The sequence below is a fragment of the Macaca fascicularis genome, chromosome 4 (assembly GCF_037993035.2).
Source record: "Macaca fascicularis isolate 582-1 chromosome 4, T2T-MFA8v1.1".
NCBI lineage: Eukaryota > Metazoa > Chordata > Mammalia > Primates > Cercopithecidae > Macaca > Macaca fascicularis.
Window position 1 is genome coordinate 85,554,267 of NC_088378.1, and position 13,710 is coordinate 85,567,976.

Here is a 13,710-nt window from a genome sequence, read left to right on the forward strand (position 1 = left end):
CATCTCAAAAAAAAAAAAAAAAAAATTGACAGCTGGATGAGAGGTTTGACCCTTTTGGTAAGACTATAGGTAGCATTATGTTCTTTCATCAAGAGCCATCTAGAGTCTGTTTTTTTGGCCCTTTTTGCTATGTTAGCAGCCATTGATACTTAATGCTTAGATTAATGGATTACTTGGGAATTGCAAAATAGTGGTATTCTAATTTTGTCAATTCTTTTTTTTTTTTTTTTGAGACGGTGTCTCACTTTGTTCCCCAGGCTGGAGTGCAGTGGCATGATCTCTGCTTACTGCAAGCTCTGCCTCCCGGGTTCACACTATGCTCCTGCCTCAGCATCCTGAGCAGCAGGGACTACAGGCGCCCGCCACCATGCCCGGCTAATTTTTTGTATTTTTAGTAGAGACGGGGTTTCACTGTGTTAGCCAGGATGGTCTCAACCTCCTGACCTTGTGATCTGCCCGCCTCGGCCTCCCAAAGTGCTGGGATTACAGGCGTGAGCCACTGTGCTGGCAATTCTTTTTAAAATTAGGTGGACTATTCTGAGGAAGAGACACTTGTCATCATCTTCTATTTAGTTACCCAGTGGTGCAATTCACATATGAGAGGCAGGATACATTTTTAAATTTCTCCCTTTATCAGCTTTCAAGATTGACTTATTACTCTCCAAAGGCAACAAATTTTTAAAATTATTAGTATATATTCATGAACTAAACTAATAGGTTTTGATTCATTATAATTGTTATCTTTATTAAAGCTCAGATTGTATCATCTTTGGTCAATGGTAGCATCTACAAGTTGATACCCAAGTTCTCTTTTTTTTTTTTTTTTGAGACGGAGTCTCGCTCTGTCACCCAGGCTGGAGTGCAGTGGTGTGATCTGGGCTCATTGCAAGCTCCGCCTCCCGGGTTCACGCCATTCTCCTGCCTCAGCCTCCCGAGTAGCTGGGACTACAGGCGACCGCCACCTCGCCCAGCTAGTTTTTTTTTTTTTTTTTTTTTTTTTTTTTTTTTGAGATGGAGTCTCGCTCTGTCGCCCAGGCTGGAGTGCAGTGGCCGGATCTCAGCTCACTGCAAGCTCCGCCTCCCGAGTTCACGCCATTCTCCTGCCTCAGCCTCCCGAGTAGCTGGGACTACAGGCGCCCACCACCTCGCCCGGCTAGTTTTTTTTTTTTGTATTTTTTTAGTAGAGACGGGGTTTCACCGTGTTAGCCAGGATGGTCTCGATCTCCCGACCTCGTGATCCGCCCGTCTCGGCCTCCCAAAGTGCTGGGATTACAGGCTTGAGCCACCGCGCCCGGCCCCGGCTAGTTTTTTGTATTCTTTTTAGTAGAGACGGGTTTTCACCGTGTTAGCCAGGGGTCTCGATCTCCTGACCTCGTGATCTGCCCGTCTCGGCCTCCCAAAGTGCTGGGATTACAGGCTTGAGCCACCGCGCCCGGCCTCCAAGTTCTCTTTACATGACACTCATAATTTTTTTCAAAAATATTAATTTTCAGAGGTCACCAATGGCTGGGTGGGCACCGCCAGCAGAGAAAGTAGCGTAAGACTTAAGAGAGCTTAAGACATTTAAGACCAAGCATGGTGGCTCATGCCTATAATCCCAGCACTTTGGGAGGCCAAGGCTGGAGGATTGTTTGAGCCCAGGAGTGGGAGACCAGCCTGGGCAACATAGGGAGACCTTGTCTATTTAAAAAAAAAAAAAAAAAAAAAAAAAAAAAAAAAAAAAAGAAGAGCTGGGCGTGGTGATGCATGCCTGTAATCCCTGCACTTTGGGAGGCCGAGGTGGGTGGATTACTTGAAGTCAGGAGTTCGAGACCAGCCTGGCCAACATGGTGAAACCCTGTCTCTACTAAAAAATACAAAAAATTAGCCAGGTATGGTGGTGCATGCCTGTAATCCCAGCTACTCCAGAGACTCCAGAGGATGAGGCAGGAGGATTGCTTGAACCCAGGAGGCAGAGGTTGCAGTAAGCCAAGATCGCCACTTTACTCCAGTCTGGGTGACAGAGTGAGACTCTATCTCAAAAAAAAAAAAAAAAAAAAAAAAAAAAAAAAAAATTTGGGTGTGGTAGCAGGTTCCTGTAGTCCTAGCTACTCAGGAAGATTGCTTGGGCCCAGGGGTTCAAGGTTACATTGAGCTATGATTGCACCAGTACACTCTAGCCTGGGTGAGAGAGTAAGACCCTGTTTCTAAAATATATACATATTTTTATATCAGACAGGTAATATACTGAGGTCATAACATGGTTTGAGGGAGGCACATATTACACATGTGTGTGAAAACCCAATCATCATGCTGATGAACTACAAAAGGATCAAAGATACTATTTTTTTTAGCGCAAAATTTCAAACATACACAAAAGTAGAAAGAAGAGTACAATAGGCCGGGCGTGGTGGCTTACCTCTGTAATCCCAGCACTTTGGGATGTTGAGGGGGGTGGATTACCTGAGGTCAGGAGTTTGAGACAAGCCTGGCCAACATGGTGAAACCCTGTCTCTAGTGAAAATACAAAAGAAAAAATTAGCTGGGTGTGGTGGTGCATGCCTGTAGTCCCAGCTACTCAGGAGGTTGAGGCAGGAGAATAGCTTGAACCCGGGAGGTGGAGGTTGCAGTGAGCTGAGATTGTGTCACTGCACTCCAGTGTGGGTGACAAAGCAAGACTCCGTCTCAAAAAAAAAAAAAAGAGTACGATAAACTCCTATTACCCAATATCTGGTTTCAATAATTACTAATACACTGTCAACCTTATTTCATCTATACTACACATGCTCTATTCCTTCCTTATTATCATTATTTTTCTTTTATTATTTTGAGACAGAATCCCGTTCTGTTGCCCAGGCTGGAGTACAATGGCGGGATCTCAACTCACTGCCACCTCTGCCTCCCAGGTTCAAGTGATTCTTCTGCCTCAGTCTCCCACGTAGCTGGGATTACAGGCGCTTGCCACCACGCCTGGGTAATTTTTGTACTTTGTTTTGTTTTGTTTTTTGAGACAGAGTCTCACTCTGTTGCCCAGGTGGGAGTGCAGTGGCACGTTCTCGGCTCACTGCAACCTCTGTCTCCCGGGTTGGAGTGATTCTCCTGCCTCAGCCTCCCAAATAGCTGGGACTACAGGCATGTGCCAACACGCCTGGCTAATTTTTGTATTTTTAGTAGAGATGGAGTTTCACCATGTTGGCCAGGCTGGTCTCGAACTCCTGACCCTGTGATCCACCTACCTCAGCCTCCCAAAGTGCTGGATTACAGGCGTAAGCCACTGTGGCTGGCCCAGTCTTAGATTTTTATTACCCCCAAATTTTGCCTTCTGGCTGTTTACATTGTCTTCTCTTCCAATCCCAAACCCAGGCAACCACTAATCTGATCTATTAATTTAACCATCCTAGAGCTGTTCATCTTACTGCTGCTGCCCAGATGAAAGTTCTGGGATTTCCCTTAAACACTTAAAAGAAAAATAATCCTGTGGATTAAGATTACGATCCACAAGATTATTTTACTTTTTCTTTCTGTGCTAAATCTCTTATTTCCTGGATCCCATGTCATCTTCTTTCTTGGTTTTACCCTCCTTTTTCAGGGGGCACCTCTTTAAACACATTCCTGAGAATAGTTGCCAGGGTGCATTATCACTACATAACTTTTTCTTTTTGTCTTTTTCTTCTTTTTGAGACAGAGTTTGCCCAGGCTGGAGTGCACCGGCACATTTTCCATTCACTGCAACCTCCACCTCCCAGGTTCAAGCTATTCTCCTGCCTCAGCCTCCTGAGTAGCTGGGATTACAGGTGCCTGCCACCACGCCTGGCTAATTTTTTACTTTTTAGTACAGATGAGGTTTCACCATGTTGGCCAGGCTGGTCTCAGACTCCCGACCTCAGGTGATCTGCCTGCCTTGGCCTCCCAAAGTGTTGGAATTACAGGTGTGAGCCACGGCGCCTGGCCACCCCCCACTTTTTTTTTTTTTTTTTTTTAAGATGGCCTTTTGCTCTTGTTGCCTAGGCTGGAATGCAATGACACAATCTCGGCTCACCATAACCTCCGCCTCCCGGGTTCAAGCGATTCTCCTACTTCAGCCTCCCGAGTAGCTGGCATTACAGGCATGCACCACCACACCCGGCTAATTTTCTATTTTTAGTAGAGATGGGTTTCTCCATGTTGGTCAGGTTGGTCTCGAACTACTAATCTCAGGTGATCTGCCCGCCTTGGCCTCCCAAAGTGCTGGGATTACAGGCGTGAGCCAAGGCACCCAGCCCTAATTTTTGTGTTTTTAGTAGAGATGGGGTTTCACCATGTTGGTCAGGCTGATCTCCAACTCCGTATCTTGTGATCTGCCTGCCTCGCCTAGTGCTGTGATTACAGGCATGAGACACTGCGCCCAGCCCACAAGTGCACTTTTAATGTTATGGACGCTATTTTTTTATGACTTCCAGAATATTCTATAACTTAGACCCCATAGTTTAATATTCCCAATTGAACATTTTCTTCCAATATCTGTATTAAGAAATCTGCAAGGGGTATCTTTGTCACACTTATGTGAGGATTTCCGTAGGCTAGAGTCCTACAAGGGGAATTGCTGGGGCAGAATGTTAACTAGTTAGGTATGAGCAGAGCAGCAGAGCGCTCCCCACCCCACATACACCAGGACTACTGGGCGACAATCAGATGATGGTCAGGCGGTTCTTAACTGTTTCTCTAACGTTCACCGGCGCCAGCGAAAGGCAGTCTTCTAATAGAAAACACCTGAAACTGATCAGTAGCTTCCCAATAAGATCTCAGGAGTCGGGAGAAGCAGTGCAAGTTCCCGAAAGTATGCCAACATATAAAACCTCAAGTCAAGAGGTCAAGCTGCGCACTTGATTTCTCAAGGCGACTGCTTGGCCGTCTTCCAAGGTGTACTTTCCTCCTTTTCTTTCCGTCCTGTTCTAAAGCTTTTTGATAAACTTTTACTTCTACTCTGAAGCTTGCCTAGGTCTCTCATTCTGCCTCATGCCCTTCGTGGAATTCTTCTGAGGAGGCAAGAACTACGGTTACTGCTGACCCCTACCTATGCACGGGGTAACTGCCACCGCTAAGAAGGGTAGAATCAGCTTTTCTTTTCTTTTTTCGGGACAGAAAAGTCTGCTCTGTCGCGCGGCTGGAGTGCAGTTGCACGATCTCGGCTTACTGTAACCTCCGCCTCCCGGGTTCAAGCGATTCTCCTGCCTCAGCCTCCCAAGTAGCTGGGACTACAGGCGCGCGCCACCACGCCCGGCTAATTTTTGTATTTTTAGTAGAGAAGGGGGTTTCACCATGTTGCCCAGGCTGGTCTCGAACTGCTAACCTCAAATGATCTGCCCGCCTCGGCCTCCCAAAGTGCTGGGATAAAGACATGCGCCACCGCGCCCGGCTGAGAATCAGCATTTCTCTCACATCTGATCTTTCCGTGTGTTCAGGCAGAAGGAAGGCACGGTGGGCTGAGAATCACACGCCCCCTCTCTTTCCTCCCGGGCCTAACGCACTCTTCTCTCTGCCCCGCCACGTGCTGAGTTCGCGAGACCCCATCACTCATGCATCCAAACCGACTAGATTTTTGCTTCCATTTCCCTCCCGGAAAAGGCGGGACAGCGAAGACCGGAGTTTCCGCCGCTGAGAGGCCGAGGCGGGGAGGGCGCCGCGTAGCCGTCCCGAGCTGATGACGTCAAACGCCGTGTGCTCACCCACGTGTGGTGCAGCTCTCCCGGTGTCCGCGCTGGAGCGGAGGACGCCTTTCCTGGGGGCGTAGTTGGTGGCTGCTCGGGCACTGGGACCTCGGCGGCTTGGGGACGCTGGCCGCGAAGTAGGGAGCGCAGGTGGCCACTCCGGGTGAGGGCCGTGGGTCATGGAGCACTTCTTGCTGGAGGTGGCAGCCGCGCCGCTGCGGTTAATCGCAGCCAAGAACGAGAAGAGCCGCAGTGAGTTGGGCAGGTTCTTGGCCAAGCAGGTAAGACGTGAAGGGAGAGGGAAAGCGCCGGACCGACTGGGTCGCCCCACTAGTAAGCTTCCTGCGCTCCCCTGCCGAGACTTGCCGCTTTAAGGGGAGAGTGATGCGGCCTCCGGTCAAGCTGGCTCCCACCTCTGGGCTGGCGCAGGTCGTGGAGGCTTCCGAGCGTGTTTGAGGCGATTGGAAGGAGTCTTTTGTTTTTATCTGGAAGAGCCTTCCAGTACTCTTCCCATCGCCTCTCACCCCTATGCATGCGCTTCGGCTGCTTGTGGCCGAGGTGGCCTTCCGAAAGGAATGTGGTTTTTCTGAAATTGAGGTTGCGTTTCTGCCGTTTTGACAAGTGTACGTATTACCTAAGTGTGCGTAGTCCAGCCACTCCTGTTAGTTTGGGTGAACCACTGACAAATATTGATTGCATTCCTGCTGTGCGTAAGGAACGGTGTGGCGCTGTGAGAAAGTGGATAAATTCGTTACGATGTCTGCCATAAGGGAAATTTGCATCTATTTTTGGAGACAGTTCGTAAACACTTAAAACAGCTGAAGGACAAACCAAGACAGCGAATACTAACTGTAACTGTACGAATTATGAGGTTAACTAGAGTTTTCTGGGAAATGGGTCTAAGGGCTTTTAAGAACCTTCTCATTGACTCCTACCTGAGTTGAAGACTCTTTTTTTTTTTTTTTTTTTTGAGACAGAGTCTCGCTCTGTTGCCAGGCTGGAGTGCAGTGGCGCGATCTCGGCTCACTGCACCCTCCGCACCCCGGGTTCAAGCGATTCTCCTGCCTCAGCCTCCAGAGTAGCTGGGACCACAGGTGCCCGCCACCACACCCGGCTAATTTTTGTATTTTCGGTAGAGACAGGGTTTCACCATGTTGGCCAGGGTGGTCTCGATCTTTTGACCTCGTGATCCGCCCGCCTCGGCCTCCCAAAGTGCTGGGATTACAGGCGTGAGCCACAGAACAGGTGTGTGTGGGCCCAGGTACTTGGGTCCCAGGTGTAGCTAATTAATTTTTTTTTTTTTTTGGAGACAGAGTCCCGCTCTGTCGTCCTGACTGGAGTGCAATGGCCCACCATCTCAGCTCCTCCACCTCCCGGGTTCAAGCGACTCTTCTGTCTCAGCCTCCCGAGCAGCTGGGATTACAAGCGTGCGCCACCATGCCTGGCTAATATTTTGCATTTTTAGTAGAGATAGGGTTTCACTGTGTGGGTCAGGCTGGTGTCAAACTCCTGACCTCAGATGATCCACCCGCCTCAGCCTCCCAAAGTGCTGGGATTACAGGCGCGAGCCGCGGTGCCCTTCCCTGAAGTATTTTTTTTTTTTTTTTGAGACGGAGTCTCGCTGTGTAGCCCAGGCTGGAGTGCAGTGGCCGGATCTCAGCTCACTGCAAGCTCCACCTCCCGGGTTCACGCCATTCTCCGGCCTCAGCCTCCCGAGTAGCTGGGACTACAGGCGCCTGCCACCTCGCCCGGCTAGTTTTTTGTATTTCTTAGTAGAGACGGGGTTTCACCGTGTTAGCCAGGATGGTCTCGATCTCCTGACCTCGTGATCCGCCCGTCTCGGCCTCCCAAAGTGCTGGGATTACAGGCTTGAGCCACCGCGCCCGGCCTGAAGTATTTTTTTGATGTATCTCCAGCCCAATTATTCTGGGGAGTGGGGCCAATTTTGCTCCCAGGGACAAATCTGGAGACCTTTATGGTTATCACAACTGTTCATTATGGGGGCGCTACTAGCATCTAGTGCATCAAGGCCAGGGATGCCGCCAAGCATTCTGTTATGTATGGGACAACTCCCTACAACAGAGTTATCCATGGTAAATGGCAGTGGTGCAAAATTGAGAAAGAAATCCTGCCCCAGCTTGGTTGTTTAGTCTCTGCTCAGGGCTTGCTATTTCAGCAACACTAAGCTGCCTGCAGTGACTGCAGGTTGTTACCCTCTACTGTTGTTGACTGGAGTCACCTCCCATTGTTAACTTCTGTTGTTATTTATTGTCTCGGTCATTCCTTGCCATTACTTGCCTCATTGACTTTGCATTTCCTTTCCTTAGAAGGCTGCATCTCTCTTCTGTGCCCTGCTCAGTTAACTTGTTTGTTCTGGAAGACTGCTTTTGAAATGGTTTTCCCCAGGAAGACTTTTCTGACTTTACCCTTTCCTCTTCCTCTTAACCTTTGTTTCAACTAACTGATTATCAGTAGTTGATTGAGAGTATGTCCAGAGAAGGGGACTGTGTAGCTGTAGTGTCCAATACAGTGTCTGATATGCAGTGGGCAGTAAATGTTTATTGAACAGATTAATGTACTCACAAACTGTGATACTTTTGTCGATGGAAAGTGTCAAACTCTAAAATATTTTAAGAGATTTATTCTGAGCTAAGTGTGAGTGACCATGGCTCATGACGCAGCCCCAGGAGATCCCGAGAACATACGCCCAAGGTGATCGGGCTACCGCTTGGTTTTATACATTTTAGGGAGACCTAAGACATCAATCAGTACATGTAAGACGTACATTGGTTTGGTCTGGAAAGCTGGGACAACTCGAAGGGTGAGAGGGGTGGTCTTCCAAGTCACAGGTGGATTCAAAGATTTGCTGACTGGCAATTGGTTGAGAGTTTATTTAAATCCCTGGAATCAATAGAATGGAGTGTCTGGGTTAAGATAGGGGTGTGGAGGCCAGGCGCAGTGGCTCACACCTGTAATCCCAGCACTTTGGAAGACCGAGGCAGGTGGGTCACAAGGTCAGGAGATCGAGATCATCCTGGCTAACATGGTGAAACCCCGTCTCTACTAAAAATATAAAAAATTAGCCGGGCATGGTGGTGGGTGCCTGTAGTCCCAGCTACTCCGGCGGCTGAGGCAGGAGAATGGCGGGAACCTGGGAGGCGGAGCTTGCAGTGAGCCCAGATTGTACCACTGCACTCCAGCTCGGGCGACAGAGTGAGACTATCTGGGGGGGGGGGGAAGATAGAGGTGTGGAGACCAAGGTTCATATTATGCAAATGAAGCCTCCAGGTAACAGGTTTCAGAGAGAATAGATTGCAACTGTTTCTTTTAAAATTTTTTTATTATTATTATTTTTTAAAGTGATAGGATCTTACTCTGTTGTCCAGGCTGGTCTGGAACTCCTGGGCTCAAGTGATCCACCTACCTCAGCCTCCCAAAGTGCTGGGATTATAAGCCTAGCCTGTAAATGTTTTTTTTTTTCTCCCCGAAATGTAGTCTCCTTCCCCCCCACCCCCAGACGGAGATGGAGTCTTGCTCTGACACCTAGGCTGGACTGTAGTGACGCAATCGCGACTCACTGCAACCTCTGCCTCCTGGGTTCAAGCAGTTCTCCTGCCTCAGCCTCCCGAGTAGCTGGGATTACAGGTGCCTGCCACCGCACCTGACTAATTTTTGTATTTTTAGTAGAGACGGGGTTTCACCATGTTAGCCAGGCTGGTCTTGAACTCCTGACCTCAGATGATCCACCCGCCTTGGCCTCACAAAGTGCTGGGATTACGGGCGTGAGCCACTGTGCCCAGCCACAAAACAGTCTTTATTATGAGAAAGCAGTGTTATCTAGTTTTTATTATAAGAAAGCAACGCTCTCTGGTTTCTTTCTAATAAAATGACCAAGCAGGTTTCTTAAATAATTTACAAAGGGCAGGAATTGCTCTTGAACGGGGCTACCCCTCCTGGCACACTCACAGTGCTCTGCCTTGAGCATATGAATAGGTACCTGTGAGCCCAGAGTTTAAGCCTGGAACTATCTCCTGTGCCTTCCTCCAGAGCCCTGGTAGGGAAAGCAGGGCTGAGAGTGGTGTTCCCAAGAGCCTTGGCACTGGAAACACAGTGGGCGAATAACTTTGTGGATGACTCCCCAAAAACCAAGTACATGGGTACACAGTTCAGAGCTCTCAAACATCTGATGCCGGCTCTTCACATTGTAGATGAAGCAAATACCAGGCTCAAGGTCAAGTATATGATGAATTTCTAAGCCCAAGAGTCCCCTTGGGGAACTCCCCACCTCTGCAAGGTCTCCTCAAGACACTCTCAGGCTGTGGCAGGCAGTCACTGATGGGTCCAGATGTGGCTGCAACAGGGGGGCTCTGGGCCCCTTGCTACTCAGGTCTTTTTTAGCAGCGGCCCAGGGGTACTGATGACTCCTGGGAGCTTCCACCAGGAAGCTCATGGGGAAGCACAGACATTCTTGGGTATGAAGCTTTGGTGGTCAGACAGGGCTTGTTTCCTGCAAGGCACTTCCTCAATCATGAATGAGAGTGTCATTTCACCACTCTCTTCCGCCATAATGGCTTCATCCAGCTCTTGGGACAGCTTCTGGAGATGCCGAATTCCTGCCCCCCATAGCCTCTAGGTCACTATCATACTCGCTAGGAGAGCAGAGGAGCTCTGTCGAGGAGCAGGGGCTCTGGAAGGCAGCCTCCTGCTTCCACTGCCGTAGAGGATGGGCACGTGAGCCTGTCCAGGTAGAGAGGTGGTGATGCACGGGGGGTCTGTGGCTGAGTGGTCAGGGGCAGCTCTGGACAGCCGAATACTCTTCTGGCTCAGGCTGCAAGTTGGGGAGCCACTGCCCTCCCTTTTTAAACCTTTTTTTCCTCCTCCTGGCCTTCACCTGGGTCTCCACCAGCCACTTGGTGCTACTTTGGCAGGACTTGTGGATTCTCTGTGACATGGCTGGGTGCTCTTAGCTGAGCGAGCTGCAGCCTGGAGTCTCTTGCTGCCCTGACTCTGGTTTCTAGGGGTTTCCAGGAGGTGCCTGCCTGGAGGTTGAGGTTGACAGCTCTTCGGGACAGCTTCCTTTGGAACTGTCTGCACAGAGAACCCAGGGCCCTGGCGGAGATCTCCTGATGACTGGCCATAGGCTGCAGCTCCTTGCCGGCCAGCAGCTGCCCCTGGTGCTGGAGAGATCTCCAGCGCATGGAGGCCCTCGCATCCTGCCACGAGAAGCCATCTGTCTGGCTAAGAGTCTTCTCTGCCCACTAGACCTCAACACTCCCAATGTCTGCCTGAAGCCGAGTACTGTAAATGTTTTTTTTTTTTTTTTGAGACAGAGTCTCGCTCTGTCGCCCAGGCTGGAGTGCAGTGGCCTGATCTCAGCTCACTGCAAGCTCCGCCTCCCGGGTTTACGCCATTCTCCTGCCTCAGCCTCCCGAGTAGCTGGGACTACAGGCGCCCGCCACCTCGCCCGGCTAGTTTTTTGTATTTTTTAGTAGAGATGGGGTTTCACGGGGTTAGCCAGGATGGTCTCGATCTCCTGACCTCGTGATCCGCCCGTCTCGGCCTCCCAAAGTGCTGGGATTACAGGCTTGAGCCACCGCGCCCGGCCGAGTACTGTAAATGTTAAATGTTTCGTGTAAGACTTAAAGAGACAGCTTTTCAGGGCCATTTCAAAATATGTCAAAGCTGTATATTTTGGGCCAGACATGGTGGCTCATGCCTGTTATCACAGCACTGTTGGAGGCTGAGGGAGGAGAATTGTTTGAACCCAGGAGTTTGAGAGCAGCTTGGGCAACATAGTAGAGAGACTCTGTCTCTACCCCCCCCAAAAAAAAAGGAGGGGGAATTAAAATACTCCTGAAATAGTTCTTTCAGGGTTTGCTCTCTGTCATATTGGTATCTTAATTGCTACAAGTCTGTTTTGTCAGTCCTAAGGTCTCAGTTTTAATGTTAATGCTGGTCAGCTGTGCCAGAATTCCAAAAGGAAGAGAGTATTATGAGGCGTGTCTGACCGACCATTCCCAGCGTGGTGTGAACTAGTGTTTCAGGTTTACTTTAGAACACTCTTGGCTGAGAGGAGAAGGATTCACCTTCATTCAGTTGGTTGGGGGGCTTATAATTTTATTTTTGGTTTACACTTTCTTTTTTATTTTTTAAGACAGGGTCTGGAGAGCAGTGGCCTTGACATCCTAGGTTCAACTGATCATCTTACTTCAGGACCTTCCCCATCCCCTCCAGTAGCTGGAACTATAAGCATGCCACTGCGTCTGGCTAATTTTTTTTTTTTTTTTTTGAGACGGAGTCTCACTGTGTCGCCCAGCCTGGAGTACAGTGGCCGGATCTCAGCCCACTGCAAGCTCCGCCTCCTGGGTTTACGCCATTCTCCTGCCTCAGCCTCCTGAGTAGCTGGGACTACAGGCGCCTGCCACCTCGCCCGGCTAGTTTTTTGTATTTTTTAGTAGAGACAGGGTTTCACCATATTAGCCAGGATGGTCTCGATCTCCTGACCTCGTGATCCACCTGTCTCAGCCTCCCAAAGTGCTGGGATTACAGGCTTGAGCCACCGCGCCCGGCCCAATTTTTTTTTTTTTAATCTTAGGTAGAAACAAAGTCTTGCGGTGTTGCCCAGGCTGTTCTCAAACTCCTAGGCTCAAGCAGTCCTCTCACCTTGGCCACCCAAAATGCTGGGATTACAGGCATACTTACTTATTTTTGGCAGAACATACCTTTAACTTTCAGTGTTTTAAGCAAATGATGACAGTGGTGATGCTTTAATGCTTCCCCTGTCCGAGACAGGGTCTTCCTTTATGGCCCGGGCTAGAGTACAGTGATGCAATCATAGCTCACTTTAGCCTTGACCTCCTGGGCTCAAATGGTCTTCCCACCTCAGCCTTCTGAGTAGCTGGGACAACAGGTGCACAATACCATGCCTGGCTAATTTCCTTTTTTTTTTTTTTTTTTTTTTTTTTGAGACAGAGTCTTGCTGTATCACCCAGGCTGGAGTGCCATGGTGTGATCTTGGCTCACTTCAACCTCCGCCTCCTGGGTTCAAGCAATTCTTCTGCCTCAGCCTCTCAAGTAGCTGGGATTACAGGCACCTGGCACCATGTCCGGCTAATTTTTTGTATTTTTAGTAGAGATGGGGTTTTGCCATGTTGGCCAGGCTGTTTTCGAACTCCTGACCTCATGTGATCCTCCCGCCTCTGCCTCCCGAAGTGCTGGGATTACAGGCATGAGCCACTGCGCCCAGCTTTGCCTGGCTAATTTCTAAAAAAATTTTGTGGCCAGGCACGGTGGCTCACACCTGTATCAGACTTTGGGAGGCCAAGGTGGTCAGGTCACCTGAGGTTGGTAGTTCGAGACCAGCCTGACCAACATGGAGAAACCCCTTCTCTACTAAAGATACAAAATTAGCCAGGCGTGGTGGCGCATGCTGTAATCCCAGCTACTGGGGTGGCTGAGGCAGGAGAATCTCTTGAACCCAGGAGGCAGAGGTTGTGGTGAGCCGAGATTGCGCCATTGCACTCCAGCCTGGGCAGCAACAATGAAACTCCGTCTCAAAAAAAAAAAAAATTTTAGTAGAGATGGGGAGTCTCACTATGTTGCCCAGGCTGGTCTTGAACTCCTGGGCCCAAGCCATGCTCCCACCTTGGCCTACCAAAGTGTTGGGATTGCAGGTGTGAGCCACCGCACCCAGCCTAATTGCTTAGGTTTTATAGAGTAGTTTAGGAATTGTTTCTCTTTAGCTGAAAATACACATTTCAGCTGATACATGTAATTATAAATAATAACACTGAGGTAGAAAAACCTGCCTTATCTTTTAATTAACTGCTTTGAGAAGGGCTAACTGATCAGTTAGCAGTTGAATATGACAATATAGTAGTTTCATTACTCAAAACAGTAAAAAGTTCAATAAGTTAAGCATACAGACATACAAATATGAAGAGTGCTTTTTTCCTCTTCTATTTTTGTTGGCTAGTTGTTGGGGAATTGATGAATTTTGTTATATCTGAGGAACGAAATTGTTTGGTATTTTTGGTGGGAAGAG

General features: G+C 49.1%; 1 protein-coding gene, 1 non-coding gene and 1 pseudogene across 3 annotated transcripts in view; 1 reads left to right on the top strand and 2 right to left on the bottom strand.

The window, feature by feature from the left end:
- Positions 1-2,208: 2,208 nt before the first annotated feature.
- On the bottom strand, positions 2,209-2,312 carry LOC123573250 (small nucleolar RNA U13). The gene has a single exon (XR_006697977.1). It is a non-coding gene; the product is annotated as a small nucleolar RNA U13 (small nucleolar RNA).
- Positions 2,313-5,658: 3,346 nt separating this feature from the next.
- The window catches only part of MDN1 (midasin AAA ATPase 1), a 184,685-nt gene continuing 176,633 nt past the window's right edge, over positions 5,659-13,710 (top strand). For both annotated transcript variants that reach the window (XM_015449074.3, XM_015449075.3), the window contains exon 1: positions 5,659-5,947. In XM_015449074.3, the coding sequence (XP_015304560.3) occupies positions 5,846-5,947 (102 nt within the window). In that variant the 5' untranslated portion in view covers positions 5,659-5,845. The remainder of the gene's footprint in view (positions 5,948-13,710) is intronic.
- Positions 10,113-10,864, bottom strand: LOC102114975 (protein PIMREG pseudogene; annotated as a pseudogene).